Source organism: Branchiostoma lanceolatum, chromosome 4 (assembly GCF_035083965.1).
Source record: "Branchiostoma lanceolatum isolate klBraLanc5 chromosome 4, klBraLanc5.hap2, whole genome shotgun sequence".
Classification (NCBI taxonomy): Eukaryota; Metazoa; Chordata; class Leptocardii; order Amphioxiformes; family Branchiostomatidae; genus Branchiostoma; species Branchiostoma lanceolatum.
The window spans coordinates 16,795,317-16,818,170 of NC_089725.1; the positions used below are offsets into that span (position 1 = coordinate 16,795,317).

At 39.6% G+C, this 22,854-nt stretch overlaps 1 protein-coding gene across 5 annotated transcripts in view; it reads right to left on the reverse strand.

Annotated features, from left to right (window-relative positions):
* Positions 1–22,543, reverse strand: part of LOC136432947 (MAPK/MAK/MRK overlapping kinase-like) — a 31,829-nt gene extending 9,286 nt beyond the window's left edge. Inside the window, exons 1-11 of one of the 5 annotated variants that reach the window (XM_066424618.1) lie at positions 21,793–22,543; positions 16,388–16,502; positions 14,028–14,117; positions 13,707–13,777; positions 5,756–5,834; positions 5,560–5,608; positions 4,768–4,797; positions 3,219–3,304; positions 1,595–1,687; positions 1,185–1,286; positions 845–1,021 (exon numbers count right to left, since the gene is read on the reverse strand). In XM_066424618.1, coding sequence (XP_066280715.1) covers positions 845–1,021; positions 1,185–1,286; positions 1,595–1,687; positions 3,219–3,304; positions 4,768–4,797; positions 5,560–5,608; positions 5,756–5,834; positions 13,707–13,777; positions 14,028–14,117; positions 16,388–16,502; positions 21,793–21,919 — 1,019 coding nt within the window. In that variant the 5' untranslated portion in view covers positions 21,920–22,543. Of the gene's footprint in view, positions 1–844; positions 1,022–1,184; positions 1,287–1,594; positions 1,688–3,218; positions 3,305–4,767; positions 4,798–5,559; positions 5,609–5,755; positions 5,835–13,706; positions 13,778–14,027; positions 14,118–16,387; positions 16,503–16,626; positions 17,049–21,792 lie in introns of those variants that run through there. The other 4 variants (XM_066424619.1, XM_066424621.1, XM_066424620.1 and 1 more) reach the window with 4 other exon arrangements.
* Positions 22,544–22,854: the final 311 nt, after the last annotated feature.

Below are 22,854 nucleotides of genomic sequence, written 5' to 3' on the forward strand. Positions count from 1 at the left end.
TTCCACAAAAGCAAGCAAAAGCCCTGAACTTAAAGCTTTGAGCCACATGTGCCACTCTAAAATCCTATCAATGCCTCCAAAGCTTTTGATAATTTCTGAAGCTGTTTGTATCAATGTTGGTGGCTCTTCAATCAAAATGACATTGCATATAATTCATAATCTGCTTCACAGTCAAGAAGAGGAAATGAATTTAAAAATCACACAGGGAGGGCAATGACACCAAGGTAGCCAGAGATGACACTTGTTAGATGTAGTAAATGCATAATGCTGTTAATAATCAACTCAGACTCTGTCATGTGAATATCCTGGTCTTGTTGAAAGGAATATGTCTGACAACTGAAGCAATGAATCTCAAACTGACACTGCTTTTCCTGTCAAGCTGTTCTTGCTTCTCGGGTAAATTGCTCTGATCAACAATCATCAAGGCACTTCTCTCTCTTTGCATGAAAGCGTCACCAACGTTTGAAATCTTGCTGGGTGATAAATCAAAGACTTTGCCAGTTGGGGTGTTTTCACCCTGCCTCAAGGGAGCTATAGTATAATATTGTACTGTGTGACATATTGGGTATAATGGCTCATGTTTTTACAAAATGGTGGTGAAAGAGATACTGCACTGAAGAATCTGATGTTGGCTATGGTCACAGGAAAGCAGATTCTATGTTTGGCATGATTGAATATTCTATGATATGGCCAATACTGTCCCAGCAACTGGTTGCAGAGTACAAATTAGGATAATAAAACCTACCGGGTCCAATCTTAAGCTGTTTAAAACCATTACGACAAATACAAGGCATTAGTACTAATATTGTAGCAGATATCAAAAAGCCCTTCAGAAGATGCATACCTCATGTCCTTGAAGTATGGATGCCTGAGAGCCTGCTTGGCTGTTATTCTCTCATCAGGGTCGTATGTGCACATCTGGTATATCAAGTCTATAGACTCGGGCGAGGCGTGCGGAAGCAGCTTGTTTATCCCTGAGCCTTTCTTTGGGGGGAAATTGAAGTTCATCCCTCTTGTTTTGCTGCATCAAAAGAAAGTCGAAAGTTTGTGTCAAAGGAAATAGTCTGTTTTCCTGTCACAACAATATATAGAGAGGAAAACACCAGACATTCTACCAATCACAATAACAGGAACCTTAAAAGTTATTTCTGAAATGAAAGTGGTGTTTTCTACAGTATACTTACTTCCTAAGCTTGTTGAGCACAGACTGATCAGGTGTTCCCATGATATCATGGATTTTTGCTATCTGGTCCACCTCATTCGAGCCTGGGAACAGGGGATGCAAGCTGCAACACAACAGGTATCTTAGTTTCAACACAGACATGGAGGGACATGACACCAGATGTGTAGGATTCTTGTTTGCTCTTCTTGACTAGATCATTTGAACTTGTTTTTGACTGTCTTTAAAAAGCACCAATTTGTGTCTGATTGTGGTGGTCTGAATGAGACTTGACAGAACACACTTGGACTTATAGTATACATGTGATATACAAACTCTGGTTTTATCTTTATGAAAGAGCAGAGTACATTTCAAAATTATTTTTTCATACATCCTTTTATTTGTGGCGGGAATATTTTAAGACTTTCTTTGTACCTCATAATCTCAAAGAAGACACAGCCTGCACTCCACAGGTCCATCTTATAGCTGTAGTACCCGTCTGTCAACAGGCATTCAGGTGCTCGGTACCTGCAAAAGATAGTCACTCCCTTAACTTCTCTGGAAAGAATTCCTACTTACTTGTCATGTATTGGGGGTTCCTAGAATTTCCGTAACTACCATTGCCTAACATATATATCAACTTTTCTTAGCATCATCTGTGTAAAAAGGCACTCAAAAGATTTTGCTTGATACATGTGCTTTTAGTGTCTCACTATCCCTATGACTACACCTCCAGCATTCACTGTGTGCTGAGGTCAGCTGGGTCAGCACTGAATGTCAGGCACAGCACCACATTTCCCTTTAGTCCCAACATGTATAAGCACTAAAAATTCAAATGATGTCAGGAGCTGGCTCCGCCATACGAGATATATACAGCACAGTGTGTACATCTATTGCTCCTCTGCAGATCAAATATCTAGAATCTTGTATACATTGATAGATGGCCGTGTTTCCAACCTTCCAAAATTTTACCGTGTGTACCAGACAGGGATCGAATATTATTGTTGTTTTACATTCAGTATCTATGTGTTGGGTTCAGTATTTGTCCTGTGTCCTGCAGACAATTTGCATCAAAACAAGAGGATATATTTGTGTAAATCTGCCTTAGATCTACTGAAATGGAAGAACATTCACAATTCTCCAGTATTCGCATCCTTCTTCACTTCTAGACAAAGTATGTGAAGCAACGGATGGCAGTTCAGCACCATGTATGTCAGGTTTGAATGTAGAAACTTTCCTTCTTTTTTTGCACATCCATACTTCAATGCATGTCTCCTGGATGTCTTTCATCATCAGAATTAACATTTTATACCACATCAGTGGAAAGCACATATATACTACCTTTTTTGCCTGATATATTTTTTGTAGCACACAACCTCAGAATTATGATTGTTTCTGTAATCGTAAATCTACAGAAAATTCAGCGCTGTGCTGATTAATTCCAGCAGTAGATAGAATCTTAGATTTAAATGTCTCACATCTTTACACCAATCGGTCAATCAAACAATTATTCTTCACTCAATAGCCAAACAAGTGCAGCTAAATCAGGCAGCAACCTGTCTCGCTTACATGCAAATAAGCCTTTAAACACGTAGGCAATAAGATGTTTTCAAAGAGCCACAAAAACAGGTCCATAATGATTGAACCACAAGTATGTCTCGATGCTGTCAATTAGCCATGATTGCCTGTATCATAGATGTCACAATGAAACAAGGAGTTGGCTGTCTCCATGGAGTAGGCATGTGAAGGCAATATGAAGCAGTTCAATGACCTCATTCAGATTCGACACTGGTTGGCACGTAGGTCGTTGAAATATTTTTCTTTTCAAGCAAATACCGGATATGATTCTGGTATTAGTTTGCTTGAATGTTGACATCCTGTGTTATTGCCACATAAGTACACGTTGCTTGCTAATCAAAATAGCCATAAATGTAAGATATTTTACAAAGGCCAAACAGGACCTGTTTATCACTGAGTTTGTTGTTTATTGCTCTGTTACCAACCATGACTTTCAGGTATCACGGTAAGAAGGCAGTGTGTGTGTTTGTTTGTTACTCACCATCTAGTTGAGATGTATTCTGTGTATGGCTGTTTGGAGTACACACTTCTACAGGATCCAAAGTCAGCTAATTTTAAAAGATCATCCTGAAGGAGAGGAAGAAATATAACCGACTATTAAAGGCATTGTTTAACCCAGCACAATGGAACATGGGGAAAGGTGCAGAAAGAATGGAGATGGAAATGTTACAAACACAAGAGGAGAGAGAATGAATTTGAAAAAGTCACAGAAAAAGAACACATGTAATTTGATTAGTCAGGTGACAAGGTAATCCCTCAGGGAAAGATGTACAAAGACAACGTCCAGTAGAACTTGTTTTGTGTCCTCATTTAGGTAACATGACAGTCGTGCTGTGGGCAGTAAAATCTCATTGAGAATTGAATTTCAGCTTGATCAGCATTTCTCATTCTAGACCACAAGCAAGCAAGGAGAAAATAGATTAAACCATATCTTTAATGGCAGAATGTTTTAAAAACAATCCAATTATGACAAGCCATGAATAATTCAATCACTCGTAGGATCCATGCAGCTTGCAAGTTATCAGCAAATCTGCAAACATTGAAATTAATACAATGTATTTTTCTTGGGATGATTTCTATCATCAACTCTAAGACACTTTGACATGATCATTTTCCTTTAGATTTGTTAGTTTATCAACAGGGAGCACTCATTACTCCACTGAAGATTGCTAATGTTCCCAGGTGATACTACATGTGAAAGGTATGTTTGAAAGAAGAAAGTAAGGACAGCCATTGAAAACTTGCACTTCCCATAAATGACAGCAAGATTTGTCAGTTGCTTCATTGAAATTATTTGTTCGTCATGCATTACAACAACGCCTCCTAGTAGCTAACAGATGAAATGCAATCTTCAACTTACCATTTCAAAGATGCTATTTTCCTGATTCTACTCGTCACTATTTCTACACACTACATTTTGTAACACATTTCTAGATTGACCACACAAATTTAGTTTATTGTTTCTCTGAGCGTACTGTCTTGGAATTACTTCCACTTAAAAGGGAAATTTATTTAACATACAGCTATCTTTAACCTTTAGTATTGTAAGTTGCTAATTCAGGACCTGGTCAGTTGTGGGTTTCTTGAGGTATGTCAATAGTTAAATGCTTAAAAGCAGTTTCTTTGTACTTGGTAGAAATCTCTGAAAAATCCTTTGGAGACATTTACTTTCCAGGTTACCAGGAAAATGGAATATATTTTGTACCATTTTTCACAGTGATTAGTATGGATACTGTATCAAGCTTTAGACTCCCCTTGCTTTGTCAAATATCAAGCTTTTCTTGTTCTTTTACCACACAACAAGTATCTTAGAAAAAATAAGAAAAGTGGCATACTAAATTGGTGTGGCCCTCCTTTTGCTGTCTATACCTAATGCAGTTAGAAGCAGTCTACTACATTCAGTCCTCCACTAATCCAATCTACTGTATACAAATCTAATCTACAGTTCTCGACATCCCTAACTAGATGCCCACATGGCTTCACCATGGCTTGTAGAGTTAGGCAGAGGGAACTGAGAGTTGAGTATATACCTGAGGAACCCCATCCCTTCTGCGACTCAGCTGTCACATGAAAGACAAGGTTAAGACAAAAGTCAACGTCTACAAGCTTTCTGAAAGCCTGAGGATGAGTTGACACTATAGACTTAATCATAAGCACAGCAGAAAGTACTGCAAGCATGCACTGTGTTAGTCATGCATATGGGAGTGGAGTGCAGTATAGACTAGCCATTGCAGATTGTCTTTTATGTCAATTATGCTGCTCTATGGTGATGAAAGGTTCTACATTTTGTATAATCACATGCTATCTGGCTTATTTGATGGTTACTGCCGGTAAGTGACACTACTGTGTGGGAAAGGTCTAGCTGCTGTTAAAAGAGCCGCACAAGATGGTTTGAGAGTGCAAAGTTTTAAGACTCTTTCAGGAATATTGGTCAGGAGAAGATAACTGGTAGTCTTTATTGCCTCCTGAACTAGACCAACACGTGTGAAGATTCTTGTGCTCCTTACATTGTGTATATGACAAATCGTATCAGCAGCAAATTACATAATACCTCATTAGTTGGTCATCACCATCTACACACATACCTTTCCTTTACAAGGATATTTCAAGTATTGCAAAGACAAGATGATTCTAAAATTTCTATCACGTATCACAATTCCATAGAATAAATCTGACTGCTGAAATTCAAAAGTTACGGGTTCATTCCCTCTTCCGGATTCATGACACCAGTTATTATCTACTCTAATAGCAACAACTGGGAAATTCTCACATTGCGTATTCATCTCATCAATATACTACATATGACAAGCTACAATACTCACCCTAACTAGAATATTTTCTGGCTTCACATCTCTATGAAAAATGCCATTTCTGAAACAGAAATAAGAAATGAGACTAGTATGAAATCAGCCGCATCACCCCAAATATCAATGCAAATTTTCTCATTCTACTGGTTAAAATGATATCTTAAATGATGAAATATGTGGTGGAAAAATGATCAGTATTACAAACACTTACCTATGCATATGGTCTAAGGATTTGCACAATTGGAACATGTAGTTCTTGACTTTCAGCTCTGGAAGGTAATGTCTTCTACCTGTAGTCACAGAAAAGAGAGACATACAGTGAAAAAGGTTGATTGATCAAAGGGAAAATGGCTAAAGCCGGGATCTAGCCCTCTACCTCATTAAAACTTCCTGTCCGAACTTCAAAGGCTACTACCAGAAAACAAAATCCTTAAGGATATACTGCTACACTACAAGAATGTGAATCGTGTACACTGTTATTACAAGGTGACCTTGATGAAGTTTGTTTCAATGCTGACAGTATAATCTGGCTTTAGACTTGATATTCAATGATTAACAGTCACATTATTCTTCATACTGATGTCATCATTCAAAGAAAAAATGCCATTAGGGCGTTTATCAACCTTTCTTTGTCATGGACGTATTCATATTGATGGGTATGATAAAGAACGTCAAAACTAGTGCTAGCTACTCCTGTCACAGATGTTCGTGGTACAATAGCTTGTCGCTGTTAATATCTAAAGTGCGCCTGGTGCTATTGTATCACAGTCAAGGATCTGATGTTGAGACAATACATAAAACAAGAGAAGATATGGCGCTCTGGGCATTCATGGACTCATAAAACTAGAGATGCCACATTTTTGACTATGCAGAATCTGTTATTGTCAGGACTCATTGGTTCTTTGACAGCAGACAAATCACAGATGATTGTTTAAGGTTTAAGGTCAAGAGGTGTGGTCCATAACAAACATATTAACACATAGATATCATGCCTTGTCTGTGCAAATGGAGCGCTCTAGGCAATGATGCTGTGTTGCTACGAGATGTAAAATATTCATTAGGTGCATTTAACATTCATGTTAATATGGCAATGAACATCTAGACCTTTTTTGTACAAAATTGTGATAGAATGAAATGTTGATATGTAATAAAAGTTATTCTTGGCTCAGCATATCTAGTTACCATGACACGACAAACAGCTGAATATCCCTGGGCAATCATATTAATGAAGAGGGAAATCCTGTGAAACACAGATCCTCTACCATGAAATGATTAATGTTCTTAGTCTACACCAGTCCTTCTTTTCCCAGTGGGTCCAAGGGATTGACAAGAAAGGCCTCAGATTGGACAAGTGAAAACAGAAGATCAATTTTGAAACCTTTCCCTGATCCTTACTGATCTATCCCTCAGGAAGGGATTCCCTAGGTAACAGTTGGAGATTGTTTCCAGTATCAGGGGTAAATGAAAGGATACCATAAACTGAGGAGAAGAACTGTAAGATGGCCTGTTTCCTGCTGTGATATCAAGTGTTTATGGACCCCTTTATGTGTATTATTTTAAAGACTTCACACCTCTTAGCAGATAACATAAATGACTCTCAAACATAATTAAACTGTGGCAACTGCTTCCTAAACGCAAGTCTGAGAATATCAAAGCAAAGCAGAAGAGAAAGTGGCTGAAATCTTTTACCATAAGGACTTTGTTTAAGTTTGCTTAATTTTTTTTTCAAACTGATAGTAGGGTAAATAACATGAAAACCATTAACATTACCAGTGTTGTTATTGAAAGTTGCTGTTGTGTCGTTGCTTTTACCATTCCATTATTTGGTAGTTTTAAGCAGACAAGCTCTATTGAATTTTCCAAATGACTAAATTTGCACACCTAAGAAATTTTACATCCAAGTCCATACTGTGCACAATTACTTGTACATTACTGAGTGAAATATTGTTTTATGCATAGAGAGGGGTTGACAAGGGTTGAGATAAGTATTCAAGAAAACTGCCTACTTCATCCCCTCAGAATATAATTATAGAACAGCTTTGGGGTGAATTGAGAAGGAGGAGCTACTTAATAGCCACAAGAGATTGGTTTGAAGAGCAGGATGCAAGCAATTAGTGGCATGGGGTCAGCAATTACAGGTACTATTCATGGCATGGCCAACCTAGCATGATTGATTAAGGGTTTTGTAAAACTGCAGTCTCTGTAGCACAGAGATCTGCTTTAAATGATCTGATGGAAGAAATAAGCCAGTTATAAGTAGCCAGTTATAAGTAGCCAGTTATTGTAAGAGTAATTGGAAAATAGGAGTTAAGTAACATGTGGTGATTAAATGGAATACAAAAGAAGGTGACACGGGAAATTTACAGTATCGTACAAGAAACTGAAAAGCAATGTTACAGATATAGTGCAAATGCCAAACATTAAATCAAGGTCCCTTAATGTTTACGTGCTCCTGTGTTGTTTTACATTACACTGATAACTCATGACAGTAGAAAATATTCTACCATACTGTGGAAGTCATAAGCACACAGCATAAACCATTACAGCAGTGCCTACTGCTTCAGTAATATAGGGCATTAGCAACACCATTAGGCTGTAGATGGGTCAACATGGATTTCACTTAGATGGCAGGATGTGGAGATCTATAATAATGATGTTAATGGAGTCGAGTGTGGAGGCTGTACTTGGTTGCTTATAAAGAGCTCACCAGGATAATATGTATATTTTGTACATCATAATGACAGGTTTTGTTGGGAAGAGGAACTGCTTGAGAGGAAGCATGACATCTAATTATATTGAGATTATGAATTATATGTTTCTAATTTTTAGATGGCAAAACAAAATAGCTGTTACTGTATAAATTCACAAACATATACATCATGGTCAGAAGAGATGGAAAGATAGACAATTTCAGTACTTGTGTTTTAAAATCACAACCAGGAAAAGTAAGGGGGTATGCATGTGTATATGTTGCTACAGTTTTCTTTTACAGGTAAACATATTCAACATATTTCTCCTGTCAATTTGATTTTTTCTCCAATCTCTTTGCTATCCTACAGGTAGAATGTTTGTGTGTTGTTTTTTCCTTTTCACTCCCCCATGAGCTTACCTGGTCCATTTCTCCATGAGAATGAGCCACAAGCTGATACCAGGTTAGTAACCCTACATTTGTAGTGCTGTGAACTGAAGTGTTGCAATAATGATATGTACCAAGGTGCTTCAACCCTAACAACAGAAGCTCCATTTGCACAGCTGTCTCTCCACAGAGTAAGTAGTACGCCTTAAGGTATCAGATACTGTAGAAAGTGATTTCCCATAAAGATAACAAACAACAAATGAAAATGAAAATCAGCAAACTTTGTCAGGGATCTGTTTTGATAAAACTTTCTGCTAAGTGAATAATACATGAGAGCGGGCAATAGAGTGGAGCCTTAAGGCATCTGTAAGGTGTTTTAAGCAGATATGCACCCCTGTGCTGGTAGTAAGCCTGTGATGGATGACTGTATACTGCTGCCCTCACTACCGTAACCATGGGAACAAAGCTGAGGTGACAAAAAACGGCCCTGGCATTCTATATCTGTCATGGCCACTGTAGCACCCAAGCAGTTTGCCTTGTTTGCCAGAGAAACTTGAAGAAGGAGACTTTTCACTCAGGAGAAACCCTCTGAGTACAACAGCAACAGCCGCCAAGATTTCCAAAACACAAGGCTCAACAGCGCATCTGTGCACGCTTGAAGCAAGTTGGCAAATAAACTTCTACACGAGGACAAAAGCCACCACCCCACCTAGCTGTAACACCATAGCGATGAGGACGCCATTCTGCAACGACACCCTGAGGTCCTTAAAGGCCAGACTGTAACCAATCACGGAAGCCTATATTGTTTCCATGACCCTAATCTCCCACCTGACTTTGTTTCACAAGGTTTGTAGTAAAAACAGAAATCAGGAAGCAAAATAAAGTGCAAGTGTTAGGTGACAATAACATTAGCCTGTAGTGTAATGTTAGATCCAGCCCTCTGTGGGCGACAAGAAAGGGTAGTTTGAATGCATTTACATGAAGGGAAGATTGGCACTAACAGGATTTCTAATTCTGAACATTCAGTGCCAAAAACCATGGTGGGATTTCCTACTTAAGGCTGTAGTACATATAACATCAAAGCTCAGAAAAACAGAAAACTATGGTTCATTTATTTTTAATACCAAAACCTCTAGGTAAAGATAACTGTCAACACTTTTCTTGTGGTTGTTGACCATTAAACAAAATGGTGCAGTAGAATAAAACAGTTAGAACCAGGGCACATCCCACTAAGATCAAATCTCAGAGGGTTGATTTCAACCAGAGCAAAGGAAATGTTCAACACTGATGCAGGGTGAAGAAATTACTTTAGGCTATTTTCCCAGTCGGCCACATTTTAAGTGTTCTATAACATGTCTGTGCCACATTTCGGTACAACAAAACAGCACATTGGAATAGTTATAGACTGTCTGTCTGGGCAATAACAAAAAAAAGAGTTATCCTTTTGTAAGAAACTAGAAATCCCAGTGCATCCATGAAAATGAAAGGCATTTCTTTGTACATTGGAAGTGTTCAGTGCTGCCACCATTTACACTCTAATACCACATATCCAGGGGGTTACACTTCATAGAAGTGGCAACAAAAACATGTTTATCTGTGGGACTGCCTGACCGAGTACATATGCATACCTGTGCCTGCATGGTAATGCCTTTTGACACTTTGATCCTCAGTATGAACACTTATCAAAACAGTAGCTTTATCACACATTCCTCTGTTCCTCTGAACATCTATCAGAAATGCTGTTTGATTAAAATAAATGTTGAATCTGCTTGTAAATAAATATATGTACATACTGTCAGTGGGTGTTGAAGAATATTGAAATTGATTGCATTTTCTGAAGTACTCAAAATGTGTTATCTATCAACAATTGAATCGCCATTTAAAAAGATCAGATGCCATAGTCTTGCCAATTAAAACAACAAAAAAACAGGTTGATTTGTAATTGTGTGTTGTGTAGGCAACGTAAACATTAAGGCAGTAATATTGGCATAACACTGACATATACAACTGCATAAAACACAAATTGTAGATGCAACACTTGAGCACTGTTTATCTAATGCTGAACATTAGTTCCAAACATAAACATTTTTTCAAGAGATTTTATTTAACACGGACATCACAAATTGTATGCACTGAGTTTGAGTTTTTCAGTCAAACAAATGATGTTTTCTTCTCTCCGTTTGTCTGACAATTTTTAACAAGTTCAAACTTTACATAATAGTCCGAGCTCGTTCAAACATGGTGTTTTCTATGCCAACACCTGATGGTAAACCCCGACCAAGCTTCATCAAACTTTGGTCAGACCCTTGCAGAGATGTGCATACAAATGTTGCCAGGGGCAGTGGAAATGTCACCAGAGCAGCCTGGACCCTCAAACACGCACCTCTGGAGTGGTAAAGGTCTTATGGCATTACAGTCTACCAGAGACAACAGCCAGTCTAATAAGCATGTAAGGGTAAACCTTTACTTTGAGTTTGAGTCTCATTGTGGAGAGACAATGGCTCAGACCGTGACATACAAAAGTTATAATACTCAAGGGTAGCACCATCACAAAGTCCATAGTAACTCACATGTCAAAAAGGAACTGTATCAACGAAACACCTAGTGTTACTAGACAACTGTACGATGCATAATGAAAATCATAAACAAAGGATAAAGCTGCTTGATAGAATTTGCACAAGGTTGGACGTATATCAAACGGATTAATGTGCATGCTATGTCTTGTTTGTTTACACATAGTTCCCTTGCTACAAATCTTTTAATACCGTTAGCAACTATCTTCCATCCCTAAATTTTGGTAACTGGCACAGCATGTAACATTCACAAGCTTCCACTCTTCTATTATATGTATCTACATATAGGGTCTATCATATTGAAATATTCAGAGACACTGAATCCTGATTGAATGCAAGAATGTAAGATAGACAACTGTATGAGATTCTACATGTAACATATGCATGCCATGTATTCACTAACACTGAAAAGTGAAACTAGCCTTTGATTTAAAAAAAAACTGGAATCATTATTTTTTGGGTAATAGTTGTATAAATCAAAATATTCAGGATTTCAGAAAAGATTGAGTGACAAGATACAAGTGAACGTGTTGATGTCTAAACATGGCTTTGGTCCACCATTAAACTGCTATTACTGACTTAGCAGAGGGTCAGGAGTTAATCTTTGATCCAATATCCCAGCCCAGGCCTCCAGGGGTAGCCAGTCTGCTACTGTGTACTTTGTAATGGGTATAATACATCACCAGTTTCCTGTTCCCTGGTGGTGATGTGGGGAAGCAGAATAATCAATTTGCTCACATGATCAGTCATGCTATGTTGCCTTCAGAACTGTGAACCCTTTTAACACATACATTGTGTAACAATATGTCACTCTTACTATCTATAAAGCCAGCCATGCCACCAGGCAAAGTAATAAATGTAAGGTATGTCTAACATTCTCACAGCCACGCTGTCAAAGGGATAAGAACAGGGCCCGTATGGCAGATGAAATGGGCCCCGCCGCATGTCAAAGGTGAACGTCCCTCTCAGCCAAAGCTGGCCACTCAGCTCAAGCTCTGGCATTTTCCCAATACACCTGTCAGGAGGGACCACATCCTGGGAAGGGGCTTATTTTGACACATGGGCAACGACAATGAAGACCTGCCCACCTAAATTCATTAGTCACCTTGTCTTTCCCCTCTATCAAGCATGGTTGCACTAGAAATGTTTGAATTATATTTTTAACAAGCATTTAGCTCTTTTCCATTTCAGACATACACTAATAACTGTCCTTTACTCTCTCATGTACACCTAGTCTAGTGTGTGAAAGACAGGATATGCTACTGCATTGAAATAAAAATGGCATTTAGGAAATGGAAAGAAAAGTGGGGAAGTACTGTCATCCGTATGACTTGATAATGATGGTTGTGTTTTATATATATGAAACCAAACCCAGTATAACAGTCCCAGGAGTCCAGGTGTAGGAAACGATAAGGCATGCTCCTCCAACAGGCAAGAGCAAGAGTAGCAATACATGCCATGCACACCTCATTTCCACTGACAGTAACAGATTACCATCTATAGCACAGAGTGCTTCTGGGCATTAATTTTCTCCCCACATTTCACAAGCTATCTACATGTAGTCCCACTGCCTACATCCCTAGTAAGCCTAGTGGATATGCAACTAGGAAAGCCAGTCTTACAACCTGAACTATTCAAGAAGAACTGGAACCGAGTCCTATATGTCAAATTCATACGAAAATAATGTAGTAACATCTGGAACTTAAATTGTACCTGTAAAGGTCAGTTGCTGTATTTCAGTACCATAAAATGTACATTTGTACATGTACTTATCGATTGCAGTTGCAGTCTGTAGCCATCAATATGAGGTGATTGTAGGGTAATTGCAAACTTGATCCTACTTTATTTAGAATGTAGATCTATTTGAATTCCCAAATACAGAAATGAAATTATGAAATGTGAATATTCCTGTTATGACCTTTGCCCCAGATTTATGTACCAAATTGTTTGATTCAGTGTATGACAAATGTCTTATCACCTATCTTACCATCATTATCCAACTGTTTCTGAAAACTGTATTGTAATTTCTGACCATAGTGCCAAATAGATAGTGACTAGGCTAACATTTGACAGCACTCTGTATCGAGGATTAAACAAGAATATTTATAATTTTTTTCATAACGAATGCGACAAAAACAGATCATTTGAATGTAGCAACTATGTAGACAACCCTGTCCAATCAGATAATGTGGCTGTCTCAGATAGCATTCATGAGTCATTTATCAATAAGATGACATTAGGATGATGCCTAGTGTCTGCCTCCTATAAGATGAAACAACGAGCCTTTAAAAGTCACAACCCACGCTATTCTCTAGGAGACTGGGTCATACATCTTCTTTATCACAAAGAAAGCCATGGCTGTGTTTGAAATACACAATCCATCATGTGCTCAACAACAATATCACCAAAGATCGGACATCTGAAGCCAGTTGTTTTAAAGGTCAATCCTTTTACTGTGATATATGATAAACATGTTCAGTTGTGGTAGGAAGAAAGATCAGGTATAGACTCACCTCTGATGAGTTCATAGATGTTCATGTCCATGAGCTCACATACCAAAGCTAACGTCCCTGTTTTCTTGTCACTGTAACAATAGAAGTAAAGTCAGATCACTTATACCTTTTTTATAGAAATATCTTATGCTGTACTGTAGTCTATAAAATGATGATATAAACTTTAACCAAATTTTGAAGAATTCAAATTACAGATTACTTTCAACATGCTGCGGATTATGATTGATTCTATGTATCTATGATAGATATTCTTGTCAGGTATTGTTTTAAGTATAACAATTCAAAGTCACAGTCAATTAGGACAGGTTTTTGTATACTTACAATATGACTTCTATCAACTCTATGACATTTGCATGAGGATGAAGCCTCCGCATGGCTTGAATCTCCCTCAGGTTGTTGATCTGTTCCACACTGTAAAACAAGCAGTGATTGGTCAGTTTTGCCTATTCTAGACTCATTTTCCAACTGGGGTCTTACCTTAAGATCCGTATAATCAACTCGACAAAGAACGGCTTATTTCTGATGTATGTAACAGCAAAACACCATGAACAAGGAATGCATGACGAGGGAATGCAAAAACTTAAATTGCTATGCAGCATTTGTTATTGAGGTCAGGGCTCTATTTCCCTCCTATTGAAGCACCAAATGTGATAAAGATCTGCCACTCCTTGTCCCTCAAGACTGTAAGATAATGATACAGTCACGCAAAGCCTCTGATTATATCTGGTTGCTTCTGTGATTTGTCAACCATTCCCATACAGGCAGGTGGTTTGGGGCAAAACTCACAAAACCATAGGAACTACAAGGAACAATGCAATTAGATGTAATTGAATCTCGAGAGACAGGCTTCTCACTTCTTGAGTCCAATTAACAAACAGCAGTTCCAAACAGTAAACGTCTTTGAGAGAAAATTAGTCATTTGATCAATTGATGTTCTGATGATGCTCTTGTACCGTTTTCATAAAAGCATGACAGTAATTCACAACAGGCAATTTCATCCAATTTTGTAACATTTGTGACAACATTTTGTTTAACCGGTCAAAGACCCACCAATTTTGCTTCACCGGTTTTGCAAGCAATTTGATTTCCTCAAGCACATTGAGGCCTTTGGTTTTTGTTGATACAATATGCAAGCTGTTATTGCGCAGCCTTCAAACTGTCCAATCACCCTAAATATCTGTTCATTTTGGAACATGTGCTTTCTAGCATTGGAAAAGAAAAATTGCAATTGTGTACCAATCATTCTAACTGAAGTGTATCAATGAAGGTTAAGGTAATGATAGCTATTGAATTGATGCAGAAATTATGGGGGGTGGTTCAGTGGATATTGAATGGATTATGGCTGCACCGGTGAATAATAGCCTTATCGTACACTGGAGGCTGTTTCTCCCTGTGTAGCTAGGGTCGCTATGGAGAAGGAAATTGGTTATTTCACGTTATTTCTGTCAAACAGTCAGAGCAATGGTTTTAGACCCATGACAGCTCTTGTCTTGGTGGGCATGATTGCTATGAGATGCACATAATGCAGGGCTCGAAATACTGGGTGCATGTGCACCCAGTGCACCCAATTTTGGAGCTGTGCACCTAATTTTTTACTGTGGGTGCACTGGTGCACCCAAATATTTTCGTACGGTTTAATGTGTAAAGGTATCACTGCACACTAGTAGACAGCATATTCTTGACATCTCAGTGTAAGAAAATAATAAAATCTTTGTTGTAGTACTTGTTTAAGATTTTGGTGTTAGAATTTGAGTTAATTTCTATTTTGAAAGCTTCAAAACTGCGTACATGAGGCTTTTTTTAATGTCAGAAAAGACTGCCAAAAGACCAAGGCTTTTAAATATTTGTGCTTTCCTTTATTTCTTCCGTGGCGTTGATTTTTTTTCTTCACCGAGGTCGATATTAATAACACGCTGGGACCCTTATACGTCACTAGTTAGTCTTATTGAAATTTCATCGAGAAAATGAATGCACCACATGTAATTTTGTACACATATTAAACAAATATTTTGTTTGATTGATGATTGATATATACACTTTTCATTCGAATTATTTTTATTTTTACTTCATTTTTATGGTTATTACTGTTTTTGGCTTTGCAAGTAAAATATGAAAGCGTCGTCACCAAGCTCCCATTTCAGATACAAGCTCAGAAGAGGAACAGTAAGGTTTGTGATTAGGTTTTGCTTACAATAGTTACATTCTACTTTATTTTATGTTGTGCACCCAAAATTTTTTTGGTGCACCCAATTTTTTAGGTTGGGTGCACCAGTGCACCTGATCCCAAAAGTGAATTTCGAGCCCTGTAATGTATGTATCAAAACATGAATCACCATGCAATGTCTAAAAAAATTGAATTGTACTGAACATTGTGCAATCTATAGACAATATTGTTTATATGTTGTAAAATAAAATGTAATGAATTATTTGGTAATACTGAAAATTGCATATGTTTCCCTATTGAGAAGTGCAGACAATATCATTGTCACACATGGATACATGATTTTCCAATTTGTGTCACAAACTGACAAAGACAACCCATCCTAAAGTAAAGAAAAGAAAGGGAAACACTCCTTATGTTTTCACAGTTTGACAACAATCACAACCACAAGTACGCCCACTTGAGAAAACGTGAGAATTGGTGCCATTGAGTTCTTGTGTTTATAATCCTTAAGACTCACCTGTCGTAGTGTTGTTTCATCTTCTTGCAGGCGTAGTACTGGCCATCCTTGATGCTTTGACACTTTAGCACCTCAGAGAACGTGCCCTCGCCTTTCTTCCCCAAAATTCTGTATTCTGAGGCAAGAAAAGTACAGGAATACATCAGGATCTACTAAAACACTCATCAGAATAAACAGTAAACATACACTTGCCAGTTGAAAGTTGAGGAGAGGTGCTCCGTGATTTGAACGGTACTTACTGTGCATATTTTCTCCAAGTAGAGGGCTATCTCCACCTCATGCTCTTACTACTAGTTGTCTAGTGAAAACTCCCTTCAGAAATGTTTGCCTCGGTAGCATGCTGTGTCACAGGTAAGGCCACAAACAGTCCCGTTTCTCGCTGACACGGTAACAACAGACGTCCCCTACGTCGACATCTTGGAACTTCCCGGCTACCCTTAATTACGATCAAATATCCCTCCGCACGGACCAAATCTGTCTTAGATCTGGATTGTGGCCAGCCCGGTCCCGTCCTACTGGGCGATATAACTCCACGTGACAATAATTTACGTCTGGGTGGATCGCTCTGTAAATGTTTTCCTCGTAACTCCGACAAATGTTGGGCAAACCTCGGTGTTTACTTTGCGTGGAAGGAGACAAAAGTTTGCGTCCGCGGCCGCCATGTTCGCGGCACCATGTAATTATACACCTGTCTCCATGACGACCACTGTGTCTCCACCAGGTCAAAATTTGACACCCCTCGGGCTACTTGTCTTACGCTAACGAGCACACCACAAAAGGGAGTCTGCTACTGCACCTAGCTGCTCGGAATGCCTTTGCTGTCATGTGTTTTCGCTCAGAAATAGCTCAAATAATAAAATTGAACTTCTTGATATTGCATATGTGTTGCCATAGTGATTGCTATCTGAGAAGAGCAGGACAACTGATATCACCTCACCTGCTTTAACTGACAATGGAGGAACGTTTATTGATATTTACTTGTTAGGTGAGAGATGCTTTTTTCATTGTCCCTGACCGTAACAAGATGCTGCATTCATTCGTGTTTATCCAACACGAGGGCCAAAACAGTCCACTACATGGTCAATGCAGAGGTATTTGTGCCCATGGAAATTGTGAGGAGCGTGTTGGGCCCATTGTTTCGGGACTTAGTAACACCTGTATACATCAGGCAGGCTTTTGCGTCAGTCCGGATCTTTTACACGTGCCCTAAACGATCAGAAGGCGCACCCAACACTACTAAGTGATTCCCTTACTGTGAACTTTTCTGTAATAACGTACCTTATATTCAACGTTTGTGCTAACTTTAACATGTTCAGCGTTACTTCCATGTCAAGTATTTCTGGCTATGGAAAGAAACAATGCAACTACGGGAATGAAGACTTTCGATCAGCACAGAGTTAAACCATCCATTGACCTGCTACCGTTAGGAAGCAGTGGGTGGGAAATTTGGGGTTCTTATTACTCCCGGGGATACTGCATGCGGATAGAGTAGCTGTACTATTTCCCCAAGAACTGCTATGTTTGGCATTTGGCACAAACCCGTCTGCGTGTTTGTTGGATTACTACGTGCTTCTAATTGCCTCCTCGGAGACTTTCGATGGCAGGTGTATGACGTTTCCTCCGAATCAGTTTGACTTATTTGGTAGTCAGTCCATCAGTCCTTTCTATACTTCAATACTTTCATGGAACTGCGAAGGGCTACACTCAGGCTGGATATCCCTTAACCTTCTTCTTGACTTGTAACTCTACCTACAGACACCTGGTTATTCGCATGACTTGTGTTGATCAAATGTGTCTTTTCACTGTATCCACAGTAATGCCGTCTGTCGTTATTGTCAATCACACGCCCCATCAACCAATCGTGCCTGAGCGGGATTATCCTGGGGACGAGTGTTGCTGCCATGGCAACAGGGCCTAAGAAGCCCTTAAGTCTCTATGTAACCAAGGACTTACTAATCCTTGATGTAACTCATGACACCTGCAAGTTAACGTTTAACGTTACCCCTGGCTCGATCGTGTAATGCAAGCTTAAGCTGAAATCCTAGCAATATGTTGACCGATAAACAGATTGCTACTGATGTCGTTTTGAATATATCACAACGATCAAGATCTGTACGCCGAATCAATAAAATTCCAAATGTCTGACACAACCTTTTACAACTGCCTTTATTCAATACCGGGCGGTATTAGTTACATTATGACAAGAATGAGTGAGTGAGTGAGTATGTTTTACTTTTAAACTACGTCAGACCAGTCCTATTAGCACTTTTTGTTGCAACCGGATCGGAGATTACAAAAAAAACGAATATTAAGCAAGGAGCATCACTTCGATCCAGTGTACGATCTTCTTCCTACGTTCAAATGTTTTGTTTGCTATCCTGTTTCTACTTTCAGAAGGAATTAACTACAAACAGTTTATAGTTAGGACTCGCACAGACGAAATGGAAGTGGAAGAATATGTAGACGATTAACAAGAGATCTGGATGTGTCAAATTGTAGTCAGTCCAGTAGTATCGGTCGACTACAGAAAATTGAAAGCGCTACCCTGCGATCTTCGCACGAAATGCAGTTAACAACAGCGGTATAACGAGAGGCTTATCTCAGGCTGATGAATTCCGTTAGTGCAAACATAACGTTAATTTGTAATTTTTACATTTCCCGTATTCAGAGGATATCGATGATATTTAGAATTGTGGACATGAAGCTTGGTTTTGAATTCCCGCGCGACAATTTCTTGTCGTAGGTCGGAACTGTGCGGTTACTGACAATATTTACACTTATGCTTTGTGTCTACAGTGTGTGAACAATGAGTACCTATTAATTACAACGTAAAACTTGTTTGAAATCTAAAAGGCAAGAGTGCAGCTTAAGTAGGCATGGCGTAATTTAGGAGGCTAGTTCTAACTTATGACCCCCTACTTGACTCTGGGACTGTAAAACCTCACATTGTTGGGTCACTTTTCTTTCAGTCAATGTGTCCTTTGTGAATTGTTGATCGATGGTTGTATAATCACATGTGCAATCTTGACCTAACAGAAGGTTGAGGAAATAACGTGTGTGGTTACCATTGGATACATGACGTCGTAGCTCCCAAACTACCGTGCGTAAGCTGAAGCCGACTGTCACATTTTTTTGCGCGCGTAAGTATGTCACATGATTATTGACGTTAACGAAATTCCGAAAAAAACATATTCTGTTCACGTCCTCTTACATCTAGACAAACGTCACAGCCGCCGCACCACGTGAGATTGTCGTGACTGATAGACATGTGAGATGGTTTCGTCCCTGACCCACCAACTTTCCCCTTGGCATCGCATAAGATATTTTTCTTGTGGCATATCATTGAGATTGGACAAATTCTACCCCCTACGATGGATCTAGTATACACTAGATAATAAAGATCACCCAAACAAACAGGTTACCATAGTTTCATGTCAACAATGCCTCAGTGAACCGACAGACTGACTGATAGCAGGCAATTACAAGGATGCGATCATGATATGAATCTTGTCTATCGCCAGGTGTATGTCGAGGGTATGTTATTAGTTCTCACACCAGTGTCCGAGGTATTTAGGCTTTTTGTCAGAACTCATGTCTGTTTTTGTAGTATTTAGCTACCAATCATGTAACCATCTTGCCAATGGATTTATAGTTACCGTTAATTTAACGATTATGCACAATATATGCATGTGACAACATCGTGAAGCAAACACTTAATCAGGGCAATGCTATAATTTCCTTCAGCAAACATCGTGCTGCCAACTTGAATTAAAGCCCAGTAAATACAAGCTGCCTTTGGCTGTCGAGAGTTCTAATGCCGGCCGGCCGCAATTTTGGCTGGCCTAAAAACGACTTAACAGAAATGTTCGTCATCTTCTATGACGAGGTTTGAAAGGTTTTGCAAATAAAATCGGTATGGAGAAACAAAGTCTCGTCGAGACGATGGAATTTTGAATTTGTTTCTTTGATTTGGATTAGCATATATTTTGCTTCCAAAAGTCTTTTAAAGGCTCTTGTACCCAACTTAAGTTTTCCTGCATCTTGATGATTATGTATGAATGAATTTAATGACCTGGATCTTGTTTACCTTGTCTGTCCAACAGCTAATGGTCGTTTGTTATCTAGGTCCATTTATGTGATATATGAGACTAAACTAGTCGAAGTTTATCTATTGTCACCGATGACGTTGTGTATACATGTACATAGCGTCTACAGTCGCCTAAAGGCTGATTGAGTGCATTATTGACGTTCACTGACTGGCTTTTCTAAATGGCGTCTTTGAACTGTTATCACGGCATTTGAACCTGAACAGAACAGCTATAAATGGCTCCAGGTTCCACTCTTTGTAATGGAGTAAACAAGTGTTGTGTCCCACTGCTGTCGGTTGACGGAAGGATTCAAGGTTTGGGAGAGATGTCAATTAGGTACACAGTATTACCGACTTCACATGTGAACTTGTGCCTGCAAAGACTACAGAGTCATTCAACAGCAGTGAACTTTCGAGTTAAAGTCGGCATAGATTTGTAGCGACTGCTGAATGAATAGGTTGAGTGAGGGGTACACGCACTTCATGTAGGTGCACCTGGCTGTGACAAATCCTACAGTATCCGTCAAATACCGAAATGAATGGAATTTTACACATAACTAGGAGTGAAAAGCATCTAAGTCAATGTGACATGACGCTCCGCTTCCATTTGGGGGCGTTGTACAGCATAGCATGCGAACTTGCACCGTCCAATTCGATAATGCTAACAAATCTTATAATGTGCCAACTCGGCTGCAAATCTGAGTCCTTCAATTTTGACTAATTCCTTTCCAATGGCCTTACGCACAGCGCTATTGTTCCGGTTCCCCCACGACCATAGAGATCAGTGTACGCCAACAACTTGGTAGCTAACCTCATTACACCCTGTTGTTTTCCTTCGTGATTGTGTACTGGCGTTATGTTACCATGTCGCTGTTTCAAGGAAAAAATACAAGTGTGGTTCTCAGTGGGTCAAAGTGTGCATTATTCAAGACCGTGATTAATTCTATAGGAAAACGTACACGTAAAAACACTTCCGTTTCCTTGGAAACCACTTAATAGCAGGACTACACGTTATAAAGGGGTGCCGCCGCGTTGTAACCAACTTCAGTGAAAGTAATACTGGTCAATATTTAGGGTCGGTACACGGCAGGGGGTTCCAACTTACCTGTGCGGTTGTTTGTGGGTAAACTGATGTAAACAAGGCCGGTATAGAGGGGGACGTAGGACTAGCAATGGCATCCAAATCCGCCGAAGTTTTGTGTGCTTGGCAAACAACATGAGCACTTGTTTGGTGGGATTTGGCAACTGAGAAAACGTACTGCTTTCAATGGCTGTACTATAGGGTTCGTAATAGTAAGTGATAGGAGATTATACCTACCATGAGATCGTAGTATGTTCCCAAGGGCGAAGTCAGATACTGCACGAACCCTTGCTCGCCTCGCTTGCAGGCTACCCCCCACTTGGTGACCGGTAGCTTGCATCAAGGTGCTCCCTAGCTCTACCATCCAGGTTCACTCAGACGTCATCCAACCACGCAAACTGCGGACAGTTCTTGGTCAAAATCCCTCCCAACCGTCGATCCAAATAACAAGTCACTGCGCGACTAGGTCCCGTAAGTCATAGTAGCAAACATCGTCTTTTGTTTGGCCGAGTAACTTCTCTACAACCCAAAAACGCGCGACAGTCTTTAGTCCTTTACGTCTGCCGTGTTTTCTTCGATCCCGATCAAGCGATACGTGAATATAAAGGACACAGGGCATTAGTCACAGGAGCTGGAGCGCAGCCATTGGCGGACGGCCTGTACAAAACGCCACTCTTTGGACCCTCACCATTCTTCGTGCTAACTCTCTTGGAGTGGTACAGGAGTTGTGGCCACGGTTGAGCGGATGTCAAGAGACAGAACTTTGCGTTTGGAAATCCCGTGTATATTTTGGTAGCTCGCCGGGCAACAGCAATCCCAAAGGTTGGTAGGCGGAGGCGGTTCGACCGCGGCGCGGGCAACTCAACAGTCAGTTTGGAAAACTGCACCGTCTTGTGGTAGAGTAGAAATGTCGCACTTGTAATCTGTTACATGATTTTCTGTCCCGGACAACCTTTTTCTCTTGTTGACGCTACTTGACGGTGACTCTCATGTTAAAGTGTCCGTGTCAACAGTTCGCGAATGTCGTCGGCGAGCGCGTCGCGTTACCAGGCAATGGTTGTCATTAGCGACGCCATGTAAACTGAGTTAAAACCACTCCCAACTCCCAAGTAACTAATTTTCCCATAATCAAGAACAAATTTATTTTGGCAACGAAAGGCATTAGTGATATTAACCAGTTCCATTATAGGCTTACTGGCCCTTCAATGACACCAAGACAAAGGCAATGTTCGTGGTCATTATGTACTAACGTTTGAAAAGTGAATTTCCAGTTAATGTACAACTGACCAAATGGGCCGA